We start from the raw sequence: 26,752 nt of genomic DNA, 5'->3' as shown, positions 1-26,752 counted from the left end.
CTTAATTTAAAAAAAAAAAGTTAAAATAAAACAGAGTGTGCATCGTTTAATACCATTTGATCTAGTGGCATAGTCTTCTTCTTTTTTTATACGAAAAGACTATATTAAAGATAGAAGCCTCTCTGGCATCCCGAGTTACAAAATCGAACATTAAGGCTCTTGAAGCCTCCATAGGGACTCTATTTGTCCACACATTTCCACTAGTACAATTATGGCCTAGATTAGCTATAGCATCTGCTACAAAGTTTGCTTCCCGGAAGATATGTCGAAATGAAATTGAGTTGAAACTTGTAGCAATGGCTTGGATATCTTGAATAATTTTGAGTAAGCGTCAGAGTGGGTGTATAACTTTATTGACAGCATCAATGACAAGTTTGGAGTCACCCTCAACTTCAACTCTGTTGTGTCCTCGATCTAAAGAACAGACGAGTCCGTTACGTAGAGCAATAGCTTCTGTTAAAGGATCTAGTGACATAGTCTCCCCTTCAAAAGTGAAAAGTTGTGACTTCGACTCACGAAAGACTAATCAACTTTTGATGTGCATCCGACGCCTCACTCACTGGTAAGAGCACAGACTTTCCCGCCAGAAGATTGAGCAACATAAAAAGGGGCATTGTCTAGGGTTTCAATTCTCAGACGCAAAAATCCCCAAAATTCACCTAATCATGTCAAACCATGGTGAAGACCTCTCTCAATTCGATATCTCCGTTCAGGTACGCACGCACCCGATTTCATACTCCAAATCTCAATCTCATCGACCCAAAGCTTTCAATTTCAACAGCGGTGACCTCCTCCGATTTCCGATCTCGTCTTCTTTTTTTCTTTCTCAGGAAAAGGACAAGCTCGTAGCGGAAGTAATCCGCTACGTGCTTTTCAAGACGCACCACAACTCCGGCTGCCCAATTAGGAGAGAAGAGCTGACTCAGTTGATCACCAAAAACTACCGCCAGCGAAATCTTCCGGTGCTAATTATCAACGAGGCAATAAACAAGCTCTCCACCATTTTCGGGTACGAAATGAGGGAGCTTCAGAGGGCTCGTCCCTCCTCCAATAACCATCAGGGCCGCAATTCTCAACAAGGTGAGATTCAGTTACTAATTGAGATTTCAGTTATATAGGATAGTTTTGAGGTTTGAATTTCGGGTTTTGACATGCTTTATCAATGCGTGATTCAGGTGCGGCAGAGGCGAAAACGTATGTTATCATGAGTAAGCTGCCTGCTGAGGTACAAGAAGTATGTTGAGGATGTTAATACGGCTCATCTTACTGGATTTACTTTCGTTGTACTGAGTATTGTGCATATTTCAGGTGGTAAAATCTCCGAAGGTATGGCCTTCTTGTTGGTTTATTTTAGTAAATGTTAACAAGTTAATGCTTTGAATAGCTACCTGATGTTTGGAAAAACTACTTGGATGAATCATTTGTGGTTATAACATTTAATTGGTCCGCTTACTGGTACCTCGCCAATATCTTGATTAAATGAGGTTGTCTAGGAATATATGACAGATCAGAGATCATGACTCAATGACAGATCAGAGATCATGACTCAATGAGACGCTTTCTTAAATATTACTAACATCAATGCAGGCAATGGTTCCTCTTTGTTCATTATTTCTTTTTGTGAGGAACTTACTTCTTGTTTTCCTGGAGCTGCAGAGAATCTGTGGCAACATTTGAGGCGGATAGGACTGGATGAAACTAACGAAAGCCATCCAGTTCTAGGAAACACGAAACAAGCACTGGAGGCACTTGTCCAGCAAAGGTTAGAGTTTCTTCTAGAATGGATTGTGTATTTGCAGTTATTTGTAATGTAATGGTAATATATCATTGATCAACTATGAGAATCCGTCTCAAGTATCTTTTGTTATTATAGGTATTTGCAGAAGGACAAACAAAGTGACCTGAAGGCAATACTTTGTTATATGAGCTTGCTGAGAGAGCTTTAGATTCTCAAGTTACTGCAACCATGAAAGATTACATATCGCAGGTATCATTAGAGATCCAGTTATAATGGTTTTATTTTTTCAAGTTTAGCATGCTTTTGTAGCTTTAAGTGAGATCCATTCAAAGTGTGCATGTGCCTCATCTCAACAAGGGTAAATGTGCTTTTGGATGAATTACTCACCCTAACTTGTACAGTTATCCAATTGATGAACAAAGCTACACTCATTCATAGATAAGGTCATTAGAAGCACAAGTATGTTATTATGGACAGAGTGGATACAAATCTCAGAAGTCCATCTGTAAAGGATGCATGTAAACAACTTTGTAGATTAATGAAGATGGTAAGAAAACAGAAAGTTGAGCTCAAATTTAGCAAATTGAGAATGTAAAATATTGGATCTTTACCCTTGATTCTAAAGCTTTTGTTAGACTTCAGTCAATTGACTAAACCAGCACACTAGGACATGTTAAGAGGAATTAATTGTGTAAGCAGGAGCAAAAGAAGATGCAAAAGATTTCATTTCTTGGTTTAGACTGTCTCAAAGAATAGTAAATAGGAAGACTTAAGTGCAACTATCATTGAGAATGATATAGGTAACGAAGTAGAGTACAGGAACAGTCACAGAAACTCTTTGATGTTGGACAACTAGGGAAAATCTGTGAGACTGCTAATTAGTTGGGGATCTATGATTGCTGTTGATATTTAGGTGGGCTATGTCTGAGACTGTTATTGAGAACAAATAGAAAAATGAGGAACAAGGAGATACAAATTTCACACTAGCAGACTTCTAGAATTACTCCTGAAGAGCTTAGTCATCATTCCTAGGGTTAGATTGCCTCAGTCCTATAGGAAAGAAGCATAGGCCACTGGAAAAGGCTGCTAATTCATTCATAGATTGCAACAGTTGAGACATTAATCAGGTCTAGTTCTTTGTGGCGCTTCTGTGACTTGTACTTGTTTTAGCTTCTGTCCAATATAATCAGGTCTAGTTCTTAGTGGCAAGTAACATTCATCTTCTCGAATTCTTCATACAAAGAAATACATAAAATAGATAAATATCTCGAGTATGCTATTGTATACCCATCCTGAAAGACGTTTTCCTGGCAGATTGTGAATAAAGATGTTGGCTCAGTGGAGGATGAGTAGTGCCCTGCTGCTAACTGGGATCTTACTGCAGATGTCTTCCATTTTGGTTTTTGTCTGAACTGAAATAGTGCTGAGCAAGTCCCTGCTTGATATGTTAAGCAGGGCAGGGACTCTTTTTGCTTAAAAACTGGATGTATATAAGTATGCTAACATGTGATGGGAGAGATAGACACATGGTTGTATGCAGCCGCTGGTAGGGAAGATTATAGTTGGCCAAATTGACGATGTCCATGTTTCTAATATATTTTAACCCCTAGAACTTCATCTTCTTATCATTTTCTCGGTGATATGATTGTCTGTAGAACTAAATGCTCTTGCCATCTCAACTTTTTGATAATTCCATCACAATTCATGGTTAATGTTCTGATATCACCTTTTGAATAGTAACTTTCTTAGTTGAAGAGCTTCAAGTCACTTGGGTGGAGTTGCAAGTGCCTTTCAGTGATTTAACTATACAGGAACAATAAATATTATGGTTCCCAAGCTTGTTGGGAGCCTCTATAGGTTTAGATCATCAATAGTTGATCGAACAATTAATATTACCGTTGAGGAACATTGAAGCACTAGAGCATCGAAGAATTTTCCTTGCATAACCATAATAGTGGGGAGCCACGCAGAAGAAATCTGTGTTACTGTGTTTCTACTGATTTAACTTGAATTAAGGTAGAGGACAAAATTATAGGAGGTAAATGGATCAAGTGTCACAATAAAGTTTCTGACACCATAAACTGAAGTAGATTTGTGATTTTGCCAATAAAAGTCTGATTCAGAAATTGCATGTGGATGCTGAATTCTCTGCCACCCCTGATCCTTCTATTCATTGATAGAGAAACTGCTACAATTAAATCTGCAGGATTTTATTTTTTCTACCAACACACCTTCAATTCAATCTTCAGGTACACCTTCAATTCAACCCTCAGGGCTTCATTTTTTTCTACAATACAGCTCCAATAATTTCGAATGTTATTAGAAATGATCAGCAATTACCAAGTTACAATCCACCTGATAACCCTTTCATAAACATTGAACAGAAGCACATGATAGTTGGGCACAAGAAAGGTTTACTAAATTAAACCTATTCAAAAATTGCGATCCAAATTCAGCAATTTGAATGTTAAACAGAGTGTAACCTATAAAGCTTATGGAATATGGACAAACAAGGAATGAACTGCTACAGCAACAAGATACAATGGCACAATTAACCTCTGTTGCAAGACACCTTGAACAAGGGTGTTCAGATGAATCTTTGAACACCAAAGCTTCTAGCTCAACACAATCTGTAACAATCAACGGGTTTCAGTCACTGCAGTACCCCTGCTGGTACTTGCATCCCCGATGGAAACTGTGGCGAGTGACTTGGAAGCCCAGACCCGGGCGTTCATTGCTCCTTCCTGCAGATTACTCCTTTTGCAAGGCTCTTTTAGAGAGTTAAACAACTGCACTGCACGCTTTAGATAGGCCACAGGGTGCTCAAACAAGCTCCCGAATCTTACGTTTCGGACATGCCTTCTCCATGCGGATTGAGCGAATGAAATCAGAGTGGGAAAAAAGATGTAGAGCAAACGCAGAATTACAAAAGCAGAGGCAAGAGCCAAATATGTTTCCTGACGAAGCAAATTCTCTGGAGATCTTGCCCATGAAAAGGGGCAGCTTTCCTGCTCATTGCTATCATTCTTCTCATGATTTGGTGGGTGTCCGGCCTTTTCCAGTGACAATTGATCCAATGATACTGTCTTGATGCCTACATTCATGCACAAGGTCAGTAAAAATTCCATCAGCAAAAACCTATTTCCTTCAAATAAATACAAATGAGAACAAGAGAGTAAAGAATGACGAGTAAGCAAACTAACAACACATGACTTTGGATGATGATGCAAAACAAACAAAAAGAGACTAAAAAGTTCGACAGTATCGAAGATAAAACAGATGGTTAACCTGCTCGGTAATAAGCAAATTTTAAAACAACATGACGCAATTAGAATCAAAAGGGCAGTTCACTATATGATGTATGTTTTAAGAAAACAGACTTTGGACTCATACTTGTACAACAAAGAAAAGCCTTACCAGTAACTTCACTATAGAAAGCAATAAGAGAACCAGGAGTCCGGGCTCCCTGGTATCGAACTCGCATGGTAGAATTCAAAATGAAAAGAGTAGGAAAGCCATGAACTCCATACTTTGAGAGGATACTGCAAAAAATCAATTCAAGAATAGTAAATAACATGACATTTAGAATATAACAGAAAAATATGTTTATGTCTGAGTCGGTGCGTGCATGTAAATATAAAACAAACCTTGGCCTGATGGCTGATTCTTCAAATGCAAAATGTGGGATGGAAGGATACAAAGAAGCCAGAACAGAAAATGTTGGCTTAAACATCCTTGAGAAGGGCACCAAGATGCATAGAAGAGCACAGCCACATACTCGTGACTATTCTTGTGAACCAGATTCAATGCCCTTTGTAACGAAACCTCATCTCCCTTCAAAGCAGCAAAATGTAAAATTAGAACAAGCAAAGCAATTTCAAAATTCACAACAAAATAAGATATTACTATTCAAAAGCAGTCTATCATCTACTAACACAACAATAACCTAAGGAAAGTGGAATGTTAGGATTCATGTTCCAAAGCATCATACTTTAAAGCTATCATTGTCTCGCCCTTAACGAAAACTCTTACAACAAAGATCGAAAACACTGCAACAGCAGATAATAACCATCAAAGTTATAAGCAATGTACTATTCATACTTAGAAAACTTCAAAGAACAAATGTGCTCATTTCAGATACAAAAGCAGCCAGCTTTGTTTGAAATCAATATTCCCAATTCGAATTACCAGCTCCTAATACCAATTTCAACCCACAAAACAAAAACCACAAAAGATTCAATCTTTAACAAGTCAAAAGGCAACATTTGATAATCAAACCTCAAAAATTTTCAACAATTAAGAAAAGAATTCGTACCACAATAATTAGAACCAACGATCTGGTGACGCCGTCAGCCGGACAATAGGAATCTCGGAATCCAAAGATCGCTTCCGCCGCGGACTCCGTCGGAGAAGACGTCGGCTCACCGCCCCATATCAATAATATCAGGATCCCAAATCCCCAAACCCTAATCCCCATTTAAGATTTTTCAACCCCACCGAACACCCAAAAAAAAAAAAAAAAGCCCAAGAAATAAAGAGACCAAAAAACCTAGAGAAAGAAGCGGCCTCGGAACAACGGCGCGACGGCGATGGCCCGGCGCATTTTAGCGTCGGAGGGTTGGGTGAGGTGTCGGAGAGTGATTGGGGGATTGTTAAAATTGTTAAAGGGGAGGAAAAGCGGTTGGGTTGGTTTTGTGGAGGAGAAAGAGAGAGAGAGAGAGAGAGAGGTTTGGATTGATTTTTTTGGGTCTCTCTGTTGGGGAAGGTTTCGGAATTAAGAAGAGGACCGAGACGCGGAGATAGATATCTCTGTCTCTGACTCTCTGCTCCTCAGCCTTAGGCACTTAGCTACCCTTTTTTTTTTTTTTTAATTTCTTTCTTTTTTATCATTTTTTATAATTTCTACTTTCGGGGCTGTGTGTTTTTCTTGCACGGCCATTTCTTATTAAAATATAGGGTTTGTCTATTTACCCCATTCTAAGGAATTCTTTCCCACTTACCCCATTAATTTTTTAATTCTCTCTTACCCAATACACTCTAAGGGAGTCTTCCCTAATACCCCATTAAGATTTTTTTTTGTTTTTAATTTTTTTTTAATACTATTTTACCCCTCACCTCTTTGTTACTTAGAGAGAGAGATAGAGAAAAGAAGAGAGAGAAACCATGAGACTTCGCCGGAGCCCGTCACCGGCCGCCGGAATCCGGTCACCGCCGCCCACCGGAATTTGCTGAAAATCTCACCGGAAAAGTTTTTTTTGCCCCCAATAGGCGTCTATTGCCCCCAATAGACGCCTATTGCCCCTTAATAGACGTCTACTGCCCTCCAATAGACAACTATCAACCATGTATTGCCCCCCAATAGACGACTATCAGCTATGTATTGCCCCCCAATAGACGATTATCAGCCATGTATTGCCCCCCAATAGACGTTTCAATTACCGAAATGGGAACTAATTTTCCTAAAATTACACAAATAAAACTTTGATTAAAGAAAAAAAAGAGGAGATTACGTCAATTCAAAACGTCTATTGTCCCCCAATAGACATCTATTGCCCCCCAATAGACATCTATTGCCCCCCAATAGACCTGTATTTCCCTTGGCATAACACCATTTTGTAGCTTGTTACTCCAATAATTACATTTTATATCATCAAAATTTCTCATTAAAAGGCCAAAAAGAAGAATAGAGAAAAAAAAAAAAAAAAAAAAAGAAGAAGAAGGACCGGGAGTTGTTTAGAGGTGCTTGTCGCCGGGGAAGATGATGAAATTGATTTGGGCACCCTTCTCCCTTCTGTGAAGCCGTGCTCAATCTCACCGGAAAACCGCCTCAGGTGCTCACTGGTGAACTTTCGCCGGGGAGGAGAGATTGATGTCGCCATCGACCCCGTCGGAGCTCCACCACCACCCCGCCACATCTTCACTTATTCTCAGCAGATCAGCCGGAGATGCTACTCCTCCGAAACAGAGACAGAAATCCATTTCGTCGCCGATGAAGCTGAGTCAACCAAAAGCAATCTCCAGTGTTCGTCGACCTCAACCACCGAGAACGACGAGTTTGCGCTACGACGGGCCGGGTTGGGCGAGTTCCAATCGGATTTATCCTCCAGCTTCGGAGCTTCGACGGCACAGAGAGAGAGAAACGGAGGCCAAGGACCCAGGGGAGGAAGAAGCCTTCGTCGCCGATGAGGTCGTTATGGACAGCTGAGGAGGTCGATCTCGACCATCACTCACATCCTCGCCTCCGACGACATCTTTCTGGAGAATCTCGCCGGCGTTGAAAAACCAAAGGTATTTTTTGCCGGCGTGCTGGAGAGAGAGGAGAGAGAACCGGCGAGTTGGACAGAGAGAGAGGACAATGGCTGTAGTTGTAATTCTTTAATTGAGTTGAGGGCAAATTGGTCATTTAGATTTAGATTGGGTAAGTGGGAACAAAAATCTGTTGCTGGGGTAAGTGGGATAATTTTTACTCATTTTGGGGCTTTGGGTCAAGGACCCTAAAATATATATATATATATATATATATATAATATATATAAATATTATTATTATGACTTAATTCAGTTTGTCTCTCAAACTTTATGGTTAAATCAGTTTGGTCTCTGATTTTTTTTTTTTAATCACAATGGTCCCTACACTTCTAAAATGCATCACTCTCGTCCAAAATTCAAATTTGGCTCGAAATGTGATGTCAGATGCTAAGTTAGACCCGACATGAGGGCCCATTTTCTAGACTTTGACCCTCATTTTGGATGAAAAGTCCAAACTACCCCTACTTCTTCAGATTTTTTTTTTCCTTTCTTCCTCTTCCAGTTTTCTATTCCCTTTCTTCCTCCACTCTGCTTCCAGACCTCGGAAACTTACAACGATAAAACTCCCCGATTCCACCAATTCCAGGCTACATCCTTTTCGTCTTCTTCCCTTTCTTCCGACCATCTTCCTACTCCGATTTCTTCTTCTTCCCAATTCAAAATTCTCTCCCAGAACCCTAATCTTCAATCAAGATCCTATCTTTCCTCCATTCTGCAGCCAGTTACACCACCGCTGCGCCAGAGAAAAGACTAGCCCCACCTGAGAAGGTCCCAGCGATCAAGGACAAGATCTCGGGGCTTACTCTGCTCAAGGTCTCAGACCTGGCGGAGGTCCTGAGAGAGGAATTGGGGATGAAGCCGACAATGATGATGATGTCGGGATGGGAATCAGCAGGCTTCGGGGCGCCAATAAGGGCAGCAGTGCGGCATTAGGAAGGCGGAGGAGAAGAAGGAGAAGACGACGTTTGATGTGAAGCTTGATTCTTGGTGGGCATTCATAGGAGGCGTTGTAGCACCTGAGATCTTGCATCCCATTAATGGCCGATGAATTGGGTCCTCTAGCTCCATTAGACCCAATTCCGTAGGAGCTAGCCAGCTCCATTCTTCCATGTCCATACAATTTGGATTGAAAATCGGCCATGGTTTTCTGACTGGGTTTCAGAAAAGATCTGAGCTTTGGAGTATTAGTCTCTCTCTCTCTCTACTTGAGAGGAGGATTGTGAATAATAAGGTTCTTGTGGATAGTGTAGTGTGTAGTTTAGTTGATGAGTTTGCAGCAGTAGCTAAGAGGCAATGGCGAAGAGGAAGATGACGATGGGAGATGGAGATTATGAAAGTGCAAGGACGACAGCGCTGAAATCGACGTCGTAGCCCAAGCTGTCATCGACGGCATTGAGATAGTGCAGAGAGCTGCCGATGAAGGAATTGGGCAGCAGAAGAGCTGCACCAAAACCCTACTCCCCATTTCAAATTAGCCCCTACTTCTCTCTTCTAGGGTGAAGATGGTGGTATCAGCGTTGGAGTTCTGATGCGGTAGAAGAGGGCGTGCGTTGGATCGATTTGGCTTTTAGGCTTGGAGATCTGAAAGAGAGGTAAAGTTAGAAAAGAGAAAAAAAATACATAGAAAAAAAAATCAGAAATTAGAATAAATTTTGGTAAAAGAAAAAAAAAAGATTAAATTGGAGATGTCCATTTTGCCCTTCGTGGGAGTTTAAAATATGAAAAGTAGGCCTAGATGTCGGGTCCAGACAAGGGTGATGCATTTTGGAAGTGCAGAGACCATCGTGATTAAAAAAAAGATCAAGGACCAAACTAATTTTAGCCCTAAAGTTTGAGGGACTAAACTGAATTTAATCCTTATTATTAGTAGAGTAAAAGTTAACATGGTAGATTTTTTTTTTTGAGTAAAATGAGGTCAGTCTTTTATTGAAATTGAAAGATTACAATGAGATAATGCAAGAATGCATCAATAACCAAAAGAAACAATATGAAAGGAAAAGATGCAAAAATTGCATCAACATACAAGGAAATATAAATAACGCAAGAGCAGCAACGTCAAAATGCATGGCTGGTTTTACATATGGATTGCAATTGTGTAATGAATTGAGTAGTCAATAGTTTGACTACCCATGCAAGTCCAACGCACAAACTAACAAAATTCAATTCGGCGTAGAATCGAGGGAACTCTTCCACCTAAAGATCAAAGCCGGCCAAAGTTGTCAGAACATGGCTATGTTGGCAGACGATATTTCACAAACAGATACCATAGACATGGGTCTTGAATCCAATACCAGTAACATACAAGAATCCCAATCCAATCTAGCAACTGATATACAACCCACCAAAGATAGTGGACTATAGACCAAGCCCAATCTCCACTTAGATCCCAGATCCGGAGATGTTTGCAAAAACCATCCGAATCCCAGATCCGGATCCGAAGCCTCTGCATAGCCGCCGACGTGATCCTTGATTGGCAGCCCACCACCACCACCGGCTCGATCCCTGATCACCAGCTCACCATTGACGTGGATAATTTGAAGAAACATATCAAATCAACCTGCATAAACAAGATCAGAAACCAGGATTCCACAGTCCCCAAATAGTCGAGCTTGAAGAGAATACCCAGCTGTTGTCACCATCAGCCAAAACACCACCGTGGACGACCTCTGAAGACCATGATTGGCCTTGCACTCCTTCAAGACCAGAACTCAAAGCCCCGTACCCGAGCGGTTGTAAGCAGTTGTTTTGCAGCGCCCACCATCAATCACCCTCACTCAGCCAAGAACCCGGCAAACCGCCCTATAGCCACCAGAGAAGGCAGGAAGAATAGCAAGAGACAGACCAAAGCCCATGAATGACTCCATTAAAATGGAGTAGATACAGGGAAGGACGACCTCAAAGGAGGCGTCGCTGCTCCAAACCCTAGCAGAGCTAGGTCGGGTTTTTCTGAGAGAAAAAATGGTAGAATTGAATATGTTTGGATATGAAAAGTCATTTTGTTCTTTTATTAATGAATTATTTTACATGTGAGAATAACGTAATTGGGAGTATAAGTTTCGTAATTCTATCTTCTTATGCTCAAGTAATTATTTATTATTATTTTATACTATTATTATTAATGTAATTCTACGCTCAAATAATTAAATATACATTATCGTTCTACCAAGATGGAGCAAAAAATGTACCATTTCTGCTTTCTTTTTTCTTTTTCTTTCTCTTTTTTTTTTTTTTTTGAAATAACAAATTTACCGTTCTAACATACCAACAAGTTTTGTAATTTTAGTTTTATGGAGAATTCCACAAATGGTCACTCAATTATGACTCATTCGACCCTTTGGTCACTCAATTTTCAAACATATCACTTTGGTTACTCAACTATTACTCTGTCAATCATTTTAGCCACCCAAGGGACATTTTATCTCACTTTAATCACTTCTCCCAATCATTCTAATACAAATTTCTCAATTTTTCACAATTGGTTTGACAAAAATATCATTAATATTGTGACAAATAATTTTTTTTTTAATAAAAATTATCGAAGTGACTAAAGTGAATGACAGAGTTAAAGTTGAGTGACTAAAATGATATATTTAAAAAGTGAGTGACCAAAGTGTCGAATAGGTAAAAGTTGAGTAATTATTTGTGATATTCCCCTAGTTTTATTATTAAATGTCATATCAGGGTAGTGATGGAGAGTAACCCACCTATTAATATTTTGGATTATCAATGATAACGGACAAATTTCATTAAAGTAAAATAACGAAGGCGTTTGGATTAACTTTTTCGGGGTGTTGATAGCAATTTTCTATCAAATTCTCGACTTTACTTTCCGCCCAAAAAAGTGCTAACTCTTTCATGTAGTTAATTAGAGTTGTCATTGATATGGGGGTGATTAGTCCGAGACTCCGAGTCCAGTCTTAATTTCAACCACGATTTTTTTTTTTTTTTTTTTCTTGGAATGTCATATAGGCTGAATGAGAAATGGGTGTACAATTGAAGAAATTATCGAATATCCAATGAAGATATGACAAGCACGATAAGGATCTCGAAGTGAGATTTTGAACGTACTCAAGACGAATTTCAAATCAATTGAAGATCAGATGAACGGATTGTAGATCTTCAAGAAAAGGTACCATATTCATACATTATGAATTCACCAATTTTTCCTTGTTTGATTTTTGGAATTTTTTCACCTCTTTCCCCCCCCCCCCCCCCCCCCCCCCCCCCCTTCTTTTGTTTAGTCCAACTTAGTCATAAATCCGTTTCACCTTGAATACATATGACCTCACACTTCAAAGAAACCAATTTATGGTAGATCTATCTAAATCTAGGAATCGTGATTAAAAGTCAGATCGCTCAAGTGTAGCTGTCCCAATTGGGGAAAATTCGAAAGAAATTTGATAACAAGGAACGAGGATCCTTGATTCTGAATCCTGAAAAAAAAAATTGAGACCAAAATGACCTAGTTGTGATTCAATTTTAAAATTACACACACACACACTCTTTCACTTTAATTCAATGTGATGTCTATGGTGTTGCGATTTTCATATGCACTGAATAGTGTCCATGGACTTGTGTTATGTCTTGACTTTGATATTGATATATAGTTCTTACAATAAGAGTCATGCTCACCTAATTAAGAGACAGTTTTTGGGAGTGTAAGAGATAAGTGAATCTGATGGTTGATACTATATGCACATTTAAAAGTTGTTTAGTTTTAGCCTTTGAATTTAGTACTTGTGATTGAGATTCACTTGTCTGTCACACCCCTTAAATACTGTCCCTTAGATGAGTGATATCCTTGAATATGCAATCTCTGTAGTGCTCTTATTTTTTTTTTTTTTTTTTTTTTGAATCCAACCCAAAACGGGTGCCAATATATTCGTCACAAGCCATAATAGCTGTTACATACCCTTCCGCTGTCATTAATAGACAAACAAGAAGCTAGTGGTAGTACCCACAACTGGTACATACATATAGTCCTACTCATTGTACATTTAAATACGTAGAAATAGCGAATATCCTCCTTCGGTACTACTCCAGAGACGCTAAAGAGACATAGATGCACATCAGTGCCTAGTTTCCTAATACAAGGATTATTGTAATTTAGACAAACTAAAAAACATATAAATAGCCTTAGGGCAAAACCCTAGCCTAAATTAGAAAACCCAATAAGGCAACCCCAAAGAAAGAGGCCCAACTCAAGCCCAGCAAAAAAGTTTACCCAGGCCCAGATCACATCTCCACCACGCCCTCAGCCGCCTCCACAGCCCCGGTGCAGTTCCTCCGTCAACGAGCCCTGCTACGAAACCTGCTCAGCCTCGCCACAAGCCGCCTACTAGAGGACGCGCCATTGAGCTTCGTCACCGCTCGCGCTGCCCGAGTCCCCACGAGGCTCTGCCGATGCTGCGCCCTGCCCTGAGACCCATGAGCCGCACCGATGCTAGATTTTGAAATCCGCACCCAGACGTAGAGCTGCACAAAAATGGCTGCAGAAGACGTTTAGAGAGGCCGCCCCAACCCGCGTCCATCCTGCCAGAACCCGAGCCAACACCCCGTTTTTTAGACCCCCGCCCGGGCGAAGTACCCGTCCGGCAGCCAGCACCGGGACAACACGGCGATGCCGCTACCCATGGCTGCCGCCGGACAAGAAACGTTTTGCTGTGTAGGTGCTCTCTCGCGGCGTAGTGCTCTTATTGTTGTACTAGTATTATTGCTTTTTATCGGATAAAAAATTCAATCACATCAAAAATGACTATTCACCATGCATAATTAAGTATGAGAACAAAATCAACGCAACAATCAAAACTAAAGTGTACAGAAGCCCGTCAAATGGTCGCTACTGCCTAGTGGTAGGGTAAACTAAGTGTCATCGGATTTATCTTCTTGTGGCAACATAGTAGGAAAGCTATGCTTTTTGGTAATTATGCTTCTATGTAATTGAGTTATCTTTCAGTTATATCATCGCTATGTCAAGCAAATGGAGTAGCCAATAAAGCACTATTTGCTAATTGGTGCCTGGTTGAATACATTAATTGATAGAGACTTCTGATATTATTTCAGGACGTTCTCTAGAAGCGTACGTAATAAAGGGTTTAGGATCAATACCACACCCCCCCCCCCCCCGGGTTTGTATTCGGCAGTTTCATTAATCAAGCCTTGAGGGTAGTCGCACTAGCCGTTTATTAAAAAAAAAAAGTGTACAGAAGGCATAGTAACAATTACAAACCCTTCTTGCCGAAAATAAGCACAACCATTGGTCAATTTCACCCAACCCTAAGATAATTGATAAGGATCACCACAGACGAAGCAATGTTGCATTAAACCTACCACGTCTAACCAAGAAGACTCTGTATATCAAAGACATGATATAAGAATTACCTTGTTTCAACAATTGCACAATACATGATAGTAAATTGTCCAACAAACATCATTTAAACCTACACGAATCTAGATATGACGAAGATGAATGTCGGAAATTTTTCAAGTTGCAGAAGGATCAAAATTTACAGAAAATTTAGACTATGAATTTGCGAGAATGATTAGATTGAGACAGAAGTAGAAAAGAGCTGATGGGGTAGGGCGACCTTAACTCATACATGTCAGCCCTACCTAATCAAAAATATTGTATCTGAAACCTCATACTCATATTGGCTTTGTGTTTTATCTATGAAATACCAAGAAGTCGAGAACACACTTAGGGCGTGTTTCTTACAAGTTGGATGGAATTGGAGATCCTTATCTAATGTAACACAAGCTAGCCCATGTTTGGCAACAACATAGACTTTATTGAACGAGACTCTACAGTCCCAAAAACACCTCAACACCTTCTACCATAGTGATACAAAAAACCATCGGACTGTGGAGGCCTCATTCTCACACAATCTACTCCCCGCTTCAGTTAATCATTCTCACCACCTTAAACTTGCAATTCAGCTCCATCTAATCGTTCAGTTTTCAATTTTTTCTCATCGATTCCTTAATTTCTTTGTAAAAGGGGGTTTCATGTTCTTTGATGTCTCTCTCTGATTTCATTTCAGATCGGCCAATGGTAGATCGCGTAAATTTTTGATGGAACAAAATGTATAGCTTCGAAGCTATGACCTTCAACATTCACGATACTTAGCGACCATCGCAAGGAGACACCATGCTAGTCTTGTCACCGCCGCTGATATCTCTCTTCCATATTGTGCCACTGTGTTTTAGTTTGTTTATATTCAAGAAAACAGTGGCGGGCCCAAGATTTTATTTATATCGGGGTATATTGTCATATTCTCTCTATTTTAAGCTGTTGTGGGGGATGTATGTTAATATGGGGAAATATCACCAATGGTCACTGAGTTATGACTTATTCGACACTTAACTCACTGTATTTTCTACAATATCACTTAACTCACTCAGTTTTACATCCGTTTTTCACTTAACTCACTGCCGTTAATTTACCGTTAGAAGCCGTTAAAATTGAGGGTATATTTGTCAAAACACTTAAAAATCATTTTTAACTTTAAAAAACTACATTTATTATACTTTTTTTCAATTTTTTTAAATTTCTGAAATTTCTAATTAAAAATGATTTTTTTTAACTTAAATATAATTTGAAAAAAAAATTGTCTTTTAAAAAAAAAAAAAGTTAGAAATGCATTTTTTTAGTGTTTAGACAAATATCAATTTACATTTATTAGACTTTTTTCAATTTTTAAATTTCTGAGATTTCTAATAAAAAATAAATTTTTTTAACTTAAATATAATTTGAAAAAAAATTGTCTTTTTTTTTAAAAAGAAGAAGATAGAAATGCATTTTTTTAGTGTTTAGACAAATATACCCTCAATTTACATTTATTAGACTTTTTTTAATTTTTTAAATTTCTGAGATTTCCAATAAAAATGATTTTTTTAACTTAAATATAATTTGCAAAAAAATTGTCTTCTAAAAAAAAAAAAAAAAAGTTAGAAATGCATTTTTTTAGTGTTTAGACAAATATACCCTCAATTTTAATATCTTTTAACGGCAGAATTAACGACAGTGAATTAAGTGAAAGACGGATGTAAAACTGAGTGAGTTAAGTGATATTGTTGAAAAATACAGTGAGTTAAGTGTCGAATAAGTCATAACTCAGTGACCATTGGTGATGTTTTCCCATGTTAATATTTAGGCTATAACTAGTTGATCATCAGCTAGCTCTACTACAAACACAACTCAGTGGGCACACGAGCCCTCACTTGCCCCCAGCTAGGTCTGCCGGTGCAAGGAAATTGAACAGAATTGGAGATAATGTTGCCAATTGATCTGGATTGTTAGTTTTCTCCAAGTAATGATTTGGCTTTGGTGTTGATTTTAAAATTAGTTTTCTCGAAGTAATGATCTACTCCTTAGTCTCAACATGTGTTAGACATTAGTATAACATAAGTCAGATTAGCGAAGTTCATAGAAATTAAAATTGAGCCTGACAATGACAATCATGTAAAACAAACATGCTTAGAAGTTGCCTAGTGCTTGACCGAAAGGGTTAGTCACGGGGCTCGACTTTAAATTGTTTAGCGGATACACTGCATTGTCCAGCTTTTAGTAACGATGACGACTATTTTTCACTAAAATATCAGCAGCTTTGGGCCAAAAACCCTATTTGGGATATTAACTTTCGGTAAATAACCAAAAAATCACAGGTTCATGGGCGGAACTTTCAAGCAGCCATGGGGGGTGGAGAATTCGATGCTTGGTTTTTGTAGTTTTTGGGTGGAGAATCAATAGTCATCAATGCTACCTACACATTGTTGTTTCTGATCGAAACCTACCAGGACAAAATTTGTGGAGTGCAAGTGTGCAACCACCCAACAGAAGACACGTAATATAAACCTCCAGCTAAAATAGATATACTTAATACTACTCGAAAAAGAGAAGGAGAAAAGGCATACAGAATATGGCATATGGCTACAAACATATTCAATCCTCCTAGAACCTTTTTATGGTAAAGTATGACTACGTAAATTCACTGATTTACCGGAAAACGAAGAAATTACTTTGAAACATAAAAATGACATCATACAACAAATTAACCAAAGTCTAGGCCAGTGCAATAGTCAAGGGATGATATCCTGATCTGGGTATTCCAAAAGAAAGTCGCAGCCAATGGAAAATGACATGAACTCTACCAGGCGTTATTTAACAAAACCACCAAGATTCTCTTTTCTTCTCTTCCTACCAAATAGAATAAAATAAAAAATATAAAAAGTCATCAAGATTCTCCATTCCCAACAGGGGCATTTAGTCGTCTCTTCTTCGACTAAATGACCAGTCCATTAGCTCCACAAATGGATGAAAAAAATTAAAAATGTCAATGATGCCACAAGGCTGATGTGCTTGTGGAGCCATCTGATACATCTCAAACAAAGATGTAGGTTACTGCCTAGATACAACCCTTACCAAGTATGCCTTGAGCTCAAAGAGAACTGCTACATTCAAAATCCATCAAGATATATGCCAGATACATTTGGCTGGTGTAAAATTTTAATATCTATATTCAACAGATCCTCTCCAAATACTTCTAAACCATATCCCACTCCTCAGATAGGACTAAAAAAGAATGCCAATATGGGCCAAATACTCATAAAATTGGGCTTGTGCCACAGTACAGGGTAGGAAGAGCAAATCATCTTTAAAACCCTGGGGAAGTAGAGCTCGAGAACCTTCAAGACAATAATCATATTCTAACAAGACCAAGTTTTCACAATGAAAACAAGAGTCAGCAACTCAGCATACAATAAGTTTGGGCAGTAAGTATTTATTTTGTAAGGCTATATTAAGGGACGAAAATGTTATGCAAGTTGCTATGCACAAGTTAGCCCATAAACCTAACTGGACAATGAGTTTCTTTCTTGTGAGGATAATAGAAAAAAGGGTCCTCCACAGAAAGAAAAAAAAGAGAGGCCTAAATCAGCGTAAATTATCAAACAAACAATTAGACCCAAAGGAAATGAAGAAGAAAAAAGAATGTGCTGCAGCAAGTGACTTCTGACAAGATATGACATAGAGCGCCATACCAGAACCAGCTCGTCCCTAGTTACAAAGGTCTATCTGTGAAGCAGTCCTCCAAAGAGTTCGACCAATGCCTGGAAAATTTATAAATATATATATGAGAATAACCCACAATCATTTGTCATCGACTCATTCCCAATTCATTGATTAATGAAATTAGAGTAATCACAAAATAAAGCTTTTAATAAATTTAGCTTAAAACATTGACCAAAGTACGAACTAATCTGAACTGCACAAGATAGACTTGAATGCATGTTAAAAGGGACTAAATTAAAAGCTGTCGCACTATGGAAACAACCACTATGCTAACAAAACAGAAATTAAACAATCCCCAAAGTACAACAATCTGATAAAGCCGGAAATAGAAAGGATAATATAGATTATTTTGGCTACACACACGTACTCTGCCCAGCCTTTTTTCTGGGTAACAGGATATGAAGACATTTGTTAAATTTAACCTTCCATATCTAATGTCCCCTTGAATAAATGGTGGCATGATTGGGCACCAACAAAACTTGATTCATTTCCAGAACACATAAAAGCCCTAACTAAAAAACCCGTCTAATAACTCACAACATTTGCTAAATCTATTAAATATGATTTACTATAATTAATTTTGATTGCCATCTTGTTACCATATTTTTGCTCATGTATATTGTTATAGGCTAGACAAAGTGTTGGAAAAAACTAGAGCAAACTATCTACTCATTCATTAGATGTGAAAATTACCTCATATCAAAGATATTGCTAGGATGATGGGTATATAATTAGCAAATCCTCATGAATCATGGAGTGAATGGATAACTACAGAAAACCGACATGACCTGAGAACTTGCCCTGGCAGTTTGCACACATAAAACCCACTGAACCAGTTTGCATTCCGGCTCCATAAACATCATGATAAAACTCATTTCTGCACCAGACACAGCTGTTAATCTCACGCCTGCTTTCTATATTTGGCACCGAAGGCAGTGCTTCCTTCTCTGGCCAACCAGATGAATTGAAACCTTGCTCTATACTCTCATGAGTCTCATCATATGACAACACATTTGATTCCTTTGACTGATAGGTTGCTTGAGCAGTCAGAAAGTCATGCTCAAACTGCTCTAAACTACTCGACTTTAATCCTTCCAAACATGAAGTGTTGTCAAACTTTTCACTTATGCTCAAAGCTCCATTTGCACCCTGTTCATTGAAGCCAACACAGTATAAACTTATAACAGTAGAAAGACAACACATCAGAATCCTTGCAGCTTTCAATTGAAAAGAAAATTGAAATCATTCAATGGAAGAAAGGTTTAGGAACCCCAAAAAGCAATCTAAAATTTGGCACCAAAATTCTGAAGACACATAAAATAAAAAATACTGAGCAAGAATTGCATTAGAGACATGCTGCTCGACAGGTAGAATGAGGATGAACAAAAACACATATATAGTATACCTTGCTTGACAGCAGATCAAAGTTCGGATAACTGACAGATGATGGCATAAGTGCAGAAGAATTGTCAGCCAATGCACTCTGCTGGACGTTTTGCCCACCATTTCTCCACCTAAGCTCGGAGATGGAATCGGCAGTAGGTTGGGAATCATTTAAAAAACCATTGATGGCCTCATTGTTCCTTGAATTTTCTGCAACCTCGGATTTAGGCTGCTCCCACGATGTGGTGCTATAAATCCTGTTCAGATTATTTACAAAACCAGGGGTTTGCTCACTACCACTTGGGCGTGCTAAGTCATTAACAGGGACTCTTATCAGCTTATCGTCCAATACTGAGCTACTAAATATGCCAGAGCCAGTAGCAAATGATTGGTTATCCCCCGAAATAACAAGGGAAGGTCCTTGAGAATTTATTGAGGTCACAGTGCTACTCATAGCATTCGCTTCTTGTCCACTGCGACTGCTGCCAAAAGGATGCAGCACCTCATCATTCCAAGATCTTTTAACCTCCTCTTTTAATACTTCAATTGGCCTTGAGGATGTGTTGTTTGCATGATTTACCAGATTATATCCTTGTTGATATTCCGATGGGCAAACCAAATCAGTTTCAGAAGTACCTCTATCGGGCTTAAGTTCTTCCAAAATGCCATTGCAGACAAAACTATTTTCCGAAACAGATGCATGCTCGTTCGCATATGAAGCAAGAGAATAGCCTTTAGAGCTTCTTTCCTGGTCAATGCAAGAGGTAGTATCTGCATTAGTTCCAGTGGCCCTGCTACCAAAATTAACACTTAACTCACTATTGTCATAATTTTTGGCATGCTCAACTTTATGCCCTTCTGCTGTATGAATAGCACCCTTATTTAGATTACCAGGGGTCTGCTTATTAACAAATGAATTAAATGCGTTGCTTGCTAACCTCTTGTCCTGCAAGAGTTCTTCCACTGTGCAACTGGGATTCGTTGCATTAATATTACAACTATGTCCATCCAGAGGTGGAACATTTGAATAGCTTCCAGTACTTCGAATTCGCACACTGATCTCCATGGAATCTACATCTGGCAAGTAGCATGATCGCTGCCAAAACAAAATGTCTTCTCATTACTCCCAGATAGGCCAATATCATCAAATCTGGGCTCATAAAATGTGGGGAATGAATCATTATTGAAGTTATTACTGACAACACATGTTTTCTCATCAGTGGCTGTACTATATAAACCACTGTCTGAACCTCTTTCATGAAGAGACTCCATCACAATTGAAGGAACAAGCGAGCAGGCTTCTGAAGTACTTTGTTGGTCAACATTATATACAGTCTCAGGTCCAATGTGACTCTCACTAATACCAGATATTGACCTGCCATTCCTACAATTATCACATCATCATCAATTTTCATATCATCTACAGTGCTAGTTGATTGGTGATTATCAATATTGTCAGCTCCATGTTCTTTTCCCATTGTCATTTGAAGCACTGTCTATCTCCACTTTGGGCACATCAACTGAGCTGATGGCAACCCTGACACCATCATTTAATCCATCAGAAAAGCAAATTGTTTTGTCAGCCATCATCACTTGCTCCTCACAGGACATTGAATTCGATTCATCATTGGATATGCCAAAATATTTTGCCATGATATCATTTACCTTACCCAGAGAGAAATCAGAACTCAAATCATAGTTGGCTATCATATCAGAAGTTTGTTCCCCATCTATCTCAACTGGTTCTTGAATTTTCAAGGATGTCCCCAAACGACCATTCTTTACAGGATCCAATTTTTTCCGCATACCCATTACTTCTCCTGATGCTTCAATGCTCTTGACATAGCTGTTCATAGAGGTAATGGGCATTGGGGAGCAGCGAAGAAGCTCATGACCATTGTTGTTATCTTTATAGGTAAAACTAGTATCATGTTGCATTCCCTGAATGAAAAACAAAATTGAACAATAAAGATAGAAGACAAAAAAATAATAATATTAATGATAAGAATAAGATATTGTACAGTGACTTACATCTCCCAAAACCATTTTATTAGAAACCTGAATATTCCCATCGGTATGAACAGAATTTGACTGGCTTCCAAGTCCAAAATAAGAGTGCAAGTATGAAGAAACTTCCTTGCACGACACAAACTCCAACCCATTAGGGCTGGATAATACCATATTAGGGAAACTAGTATAAGAATCACGCACATACTAAAAATAAAATTGCAGTAACGACTAACGATAAAGGATCTATATTAAGAAAGTAGCTACAGAATCTCTTTGGTAGCTATATGCTAAACAATCATGAAATATTTTTACTATTTGCATTTTGCACTGATAAAATTCCGTAAAATTGTAAATTTCCTTTGACCTGATCAATCTTTACCAAAGTCTAGTTTCATACACCCAAACCCCAAACCCAAATGTCTTGGATACCTCTGAATCGTGAAAAATCAATACTGTCCTTTTTCTTTTTCTTTTTTATTGATTTTCCATTGTTTGACCATAACGGCACAACCATTATGAAATCATAGGCCTATTCAAGAAGATTCTTACGTTCTATAATTGTATTACCATTCATGGTAACAAATTCTAACTTCATTAACCTCCAAACTATGGCTGCCATTTGGTTCGGTAATTATCAAACCAACCGAATACCAACTGATGTTTTAAGTTTGTTAAACCGACTTTTTGGTAACCGAAACAAAAAATTACCGAAAAGTTGGTTTGGTTTTGGTAAATGCCAAATTTATCGATTACCTAAATATTAGTTATATATCAGTTTTCAATTCACACACATGTATATTAAGAAATATAAGCATAAATATTTATACGAAAGTATTAAAATTATTATCACTACTAGATTAATAGTACATATTTTTAATGAACTTAGAATTATAGGTCATATATTATAGGGTAAGGGGTAAAAAAATCATTTGATAACTAGTTTTATAGAGAATGGATAAAATTATATGTGCAAAGAAAATTGAAATAGTACATAGATGAACACAAAGTTTACGACAATTTATAAAATTAAAAAACAAAAACTAATATTGTTCATTCTAATTTATATTCTAAAGAAATACTTGTTGTAAAGTTGGTAATACCGAAAGCCGAAACACTGAATTTGGTAGAATTTATTAAATACCGAAAATTTTGGTTGGTAATTGGTAGCTCAATTTTGAAACCGAAAGCTTTGGTTTTGTATTTGGTAATGCTTATAAGATTAGAACCGACCGAGTGGCAGCCCTACTCAAAACTCATCAAGCAACACAGATAGCAATATATTCATAAATTGACAGTTGTTTCTGGGAATGGTTTACTTTCTTCTTTTTCATATACAGTATATTATTCTATTCCCAAGCAATTACAAGAAAATATATATTCTAACGTAAGTTTCTCCCTTTTAAAGTAGAATGAAACCCCAAATCAACACACTTTACAATAATACTAAGCTCAATAACACATTTCTATACAAAAACAGTCACGTATACAATCATCAACAATGATAACAAGAACAAAAACCAAGCATTCAGCAGAAAACTACCTTATAAACCGCCTACACACAATCCATTTATGACCTCCATTCCTCTTGAGAGACAGCATGATCTTCCACCACTTCGGCAACAAGTCGCCGAGCTCACTCGCCTGCACAATCTTCCTCTTCTTCCTAGCACTTGACCAGTCCCCCTCCAACCCTTCCAGAAACCCTAACAACTGCGCCTCAGTCTCCAACCCCTCTGTCCTCTTCCTCAACTCCTCCCCAAACACACTGTCCGCATTGGCCAATGCATCCAAATCCACAACGACGTCGTTCACGTTCACCAGCACCATCTCTCCATCCTCCTCCTTCTTCACTCTCGGCGGTTTCCTCACCGAAGCCGCCACTGTACTCTCATCCCTAACCCTAATCTCATCCTTCCGCGGCCGCCCTCGCTTCCTCTTCCCCGCGCTACTCGGCACAAGCTGTCCTTCGCTATTCAGCACAAAAGTCCCAACCGCCGTAGCTCCACCGTCACGCTTCTCAATCAAAACACCGGCATTGCCATCCTCAGCCTCGCCGGCACCGCCAGCCAACGCAGCAGAGCTGACCGGCACAGCGGCGGCCTCCGGTTTCGCAATCACGGCGTTGGAATCCTTCCGCGGCCGGCCGCGCTTCCGTTTCCCGAGCGAGGAATCGACGCCGGAAACGGCACCGGCCGAGGCGATGAAGGAAGGCGTCGGCGCGGCGGGGATTTTGTACTGCACGGGGGTGGTGGTGGTGGTGGTGGTGGTGGTGGTTTGGGGGAGGAGGACGTCGTCGTTTTGATCGTCGGAGGGGAAGAGCTGCTTGAGGAGCGAGATAATCTGGCGGCTCTCGCGATCGAGCGGCTGGGAGAGGAGGAGGTGGGAGGGAGGGAGGGCAGATTTGGAATTGGAGGAGGAGGCGAATTGGGAGTTGCGAGGGGCGAGGCGGAGGCGGGAGTAGGTCTGTTTGCGGCTGCCGGCGGATTCGTTGAAGACGGAGCGGTCGATTTTGGGGATCAAAACGTCGTCGTCGAAGCGGTGAGATGCGGAGGAGGAGGAGGAGGAGAGGGAGAGGGAGTAAAGCTCGGATTGGGTGAGGAGGCGGAGGTCGACGACGGGGACGGAGTCTAGGTGGAGGAGGTGGTGGTCGTCGACGGTGGCCATGGCATTGAAGAATGAAGGGGGAGGTGATTCAATGACCACACCCTACTCTGTGTATCTAATTCAATGAACCCGAAGTGTACCTATGGGAACGTTGCTGACGCGTGCCTGTGATTGGGCTGGGTTCATTTGGATTTTTATTTATGGCCCACTTTAACAAACTCCACCCAATTTCGGCCCTCATCCACTTGTAAGTTGGCCCATTGAAAGTCTTTGGGCTAGAAGCCAACCTTCAATTGGGTCCATGGTGCTGACTAGACCCAATAATTGGTAATTCAGAAAATATTTGATTCGGTATTTATAATTAAGAATAATTATTATATTGTTCTGGACTATCACGTGGTATTTTGAGTCCATACTATCACTCAAATTTAGTGGAGACACTACGTGTACTATGATCCTGAATCATATATTTTTATTTGTCAGATGTATTATTCAATTTTCACGAAATTCATACACCAGTATAGTGTACATGGAATTTTCGAAAGCATTAATTATGTATATTAATTCATAATGATTAACGATGCATGCATGCATTTTTGAATAGGGAAACACGTGTTGTGATCAAAGTTGCGGATAGATGATTATAGAGAATATTCCAGCCCACGTCCCCAAACTATGCTGCCAAGGCCAATTTGATACCCAAACTCTCAAAAGTATCAATGTGATACCCAAATACCTATATTGACATCAACGTGATACTTCCGTCAAGAATATCAAACAGCACCATTTGTTTGTTGACATGGCAAGCATGTGGGCCCTCCAAAAAAGTGAAATGACCAATTTACCCTTTTTTTTGTTAATTCATTTTTTTTCTTCTTTAATTTTTTCTTCTTGTTCTTCTAGGATTTTATTCTAGCCAAATCACTGCAAGCTCCGCTCCTTCGCCTCCGCCCAAGAAATCAAAGAAAAATGGCTTTTGATTCTTCTTCTTCTTCTCTCTCTCCTCTCCTTCTCCTCCGCCCAAACCGTCACCAATGCTGCCATCATCCTCTCCAATCCAACATCGACGTGAATCGCCGCTCCAATGTCAGCCACTGGTCCCTGGACGTGTCGGAGCCGATGATGTGCAGCAGCGCCGACAAGGACAGCGTGGCATTGATGACAACGGAACCAAATGCACCCGGTGGCAATGGATCAAACTCCAAGCCCAGTATGGCCCAACCTCCCTGAATGGCTCCCCCAGCTGCGCCTCCACAAAAGCAACAGCTCGAGCCTCTATTATCAATTGCTGCAGCGGCGGCTCACTCCCCGCCATTTCCTTAGAAACCATTCTAGTCTTTCCAATAGAAGAATCTTTCCTTTGTCGCTTCCCAGTCGTTGGCGTCGGCTTATGGTCCTTCAATCTCCGGTGGCAAAACCACATCTGTAGTTGCCGATTAGAAAGATCCAATTTCGCCGACAGCTCAGCTCTCACCGCTTCCGACGGGTATTGCTAAGCTAAAATCCAAAACACACACACACACACACATTCACATTCTCATTACACTATCCTCCACTAAAATAAACAAACAAATTCTCAAAACAAAAATCCAGAAACCTGCATAAGCTTGCTCAAGAACTTCCAACTGCGAATGAGTCTTCATTTTGCACTTGGTTCTGATCTCACCTCCCTGAGCCTGAGCTCTCGTCTTCTCTCCCTCCAAGCCAGTCTCCATGGCCTCACCTTAACCAAATCATAAACCCTAGAAATCAAAAGCTATCGAGAATCGAAGAAGCGGCTGTGATTGATTGCAATGTGAGGTGAGATTGATTGCGACGGGAGGCCGTGGGCGTTGAAGATGGTGGTCATGAGATGAGACCAGATGAAGTAGTTGGTGGATTCGAGGCGGATGGGCATGAGATTGCATATGGATGAGAGGAGGTCTGGGGTTTCTAGGTAGGAGGAAGCGGCCATGGTTTAGAGAGAGCTCACAAATCCACAAATTCATTCCCAGAAAATAATCAATTGTGATAGAAAGGAGAGAGGATCAGATTGGGAAAGGGGGAGAGAGGGAGCTCGATCGGTATTATTTTTTTTTAATTAATTGGTAGAGAAAGACAATTTTACCCTTCATAAAAATATCACATGGGACCCACGTGCTTGTTACGTCAGCAAACAGACGGCGCCATTAGAGATTTTTGACGGAAGTATCACGTTGATGGCAAAATACGTCTTTGGGTATCACATTGATACTTTTGAGAGTTTGGGTATCAAATTGATCTTGGCAGTATAATTTGGAGACGGTAGCTAAATTTTTCTCATGATTATATATATAGTTCTGCTCGTGACAAACACAACATAAATAATTAGTTTTAGAGAATGTGGATGAGCAATATCAAGAGTGGAGATATATGAAGACCTAATTTGTGTGTATATCTATAACCTAATTTGTTGGATTTGCATGGCAGCGGCCCTATGGTTTTGGCAACCCTTCGTTTCTCCAAAAGTTGCCAACCCTTCCTTTATTTTTTTAGTCTTTCTTATGCAATTCTATACAAGGATCGATTCATTCGTACGTAATTGAAGTAAGGGTGGGCATGCAATAGAAGAACGCGAGAAGATAAGAGTTTTAATCAGAAGTACTACAAATAACACTGTCA

At 39.6% G+C, this 26,752-nt stretch overlaps 2 protein-coding genes and 2 pseudogenes across 2 annotated transcripts; 1 reads left to right on the top strand and 3 right to left on the bottom strand.

The window, feature by feature from the left end:
• The first annotated feature begins 650 nt into the window (after window positions 1-650).
• On the top strand, window positions 651-3,189 carry LOC112180174 (annotated as a pseudogene).
• Window positions 3,190-4,167: 978 nt separating this feature from the next.
• Window positions 4,168-6,215, bottom strand: LOC112178510 (annotated as a pseudogene).
• An 11,532-nt stretch (window positions 6,216-17,747) lies between these two features.
• LOC112178509 lies at window positions 17,748-20,564 on the bottom strand. Its single transcript, XM_024316646.2, has 3 exons — window positions 19,521-20,564; window positions 18,809-19,264; window positions 17,748-18,153 (listed from the first exon to the last, which is right to left on the bottom strand). Exons 1-2 carry the CDS (start codon window positions 20,562-20,564, stop codon window positions 18,884-18,886), a joined length of 1,425 nt encoding a protein of 474 aa, XP_024172414.1. The 3' UTR covers window positions 17,748-18,153; window positions 18,809-18,883.
• Window positions 20,565-20,953: 389 nt separating this feature from the next.
• LOC112178508 (methyl-CpG-binding domain-containing protein 8) lies at window positions 20,954-24,249 on the bottom strand. Its single transcript, XM_024316645.2, has 3 exons — window positions 23,049-24,249; window positions 21,530-21,665; window positions 20,954-21,439 (listed from the first exon to the last, which is right to left on the bottom strand). The coding sequence occupies exons 1-3, from the start codon at window positions 24,170-24,172 to the stop codon at window positions 20,954-20,956; spliced, it is 1,746 nt and encodes a 581-aa protein (XP_024172413.1). The 5' UTR covers window positions 24,173-24,249.
• Window positions 24,250-26,752: the final 2,503 nt, after the last annotated feature.

This window comes from Rosa chinensis, chromosome 7 (genome assembly GCF_002994745.2).
Source record: "Rosa chinensis cultivar Old Blush chromosome 7, RchiOBHm-V2, whole genome shotgun sequence".
Lineage (NCBI taxonomy): Eukaryota > Viridiplantae > Streptophyta > Magnoliopsida > Rosales > Rosaceae > Rosa > Rosa chinensis.
This window is presented reverse-complemented; position numbering and strand designations above follow the sequence as displayed.

What these genes read in the sequence shown, in the direction of transcription:
- LOC112178509 (XM_024316646.2), bottom strand. Translation starts at nt 20,564, where the DNA reads ATGGAGATCAGTGTGCGAATTCGAAGTACTGGAAGCTATTCAAATGTT. An exon ending in TTGATCTGCTGTCAAGCAAG is followed by an intron (nt 19,265 to 19,520) that starts GTATACTATATA and finishes TTCAATGAACAG; the next exon opens with GGTGCAAATGGAGCTTTGAG.
- LOC112178508 (XM_024316645.2), bottom strand. Translation starts at nt 24,172, where the DNA reads ATGGCCACCGTCGACGACCACCACCTCCTCCACCTAGACTCCGTCCCC. An exon ending in GTGTGTAGGCGGTTTATAAG is followed by an intron (nt 21,666 to 23,048) that starts GTAGTTTTCTGC and finishes GGTATTATCCAG; the next exon opens with CCCTAATGGGTTGGAGTTTG. An exon ending in ATAAAATGGTTTTGGGAGAT is followed by an intron (nt 21,440 to 21,529) that starts GTAAGTCACTGT and finishes TTTTTCATTCAG; the next exon opens with GGAATGCAACATGATACTAG.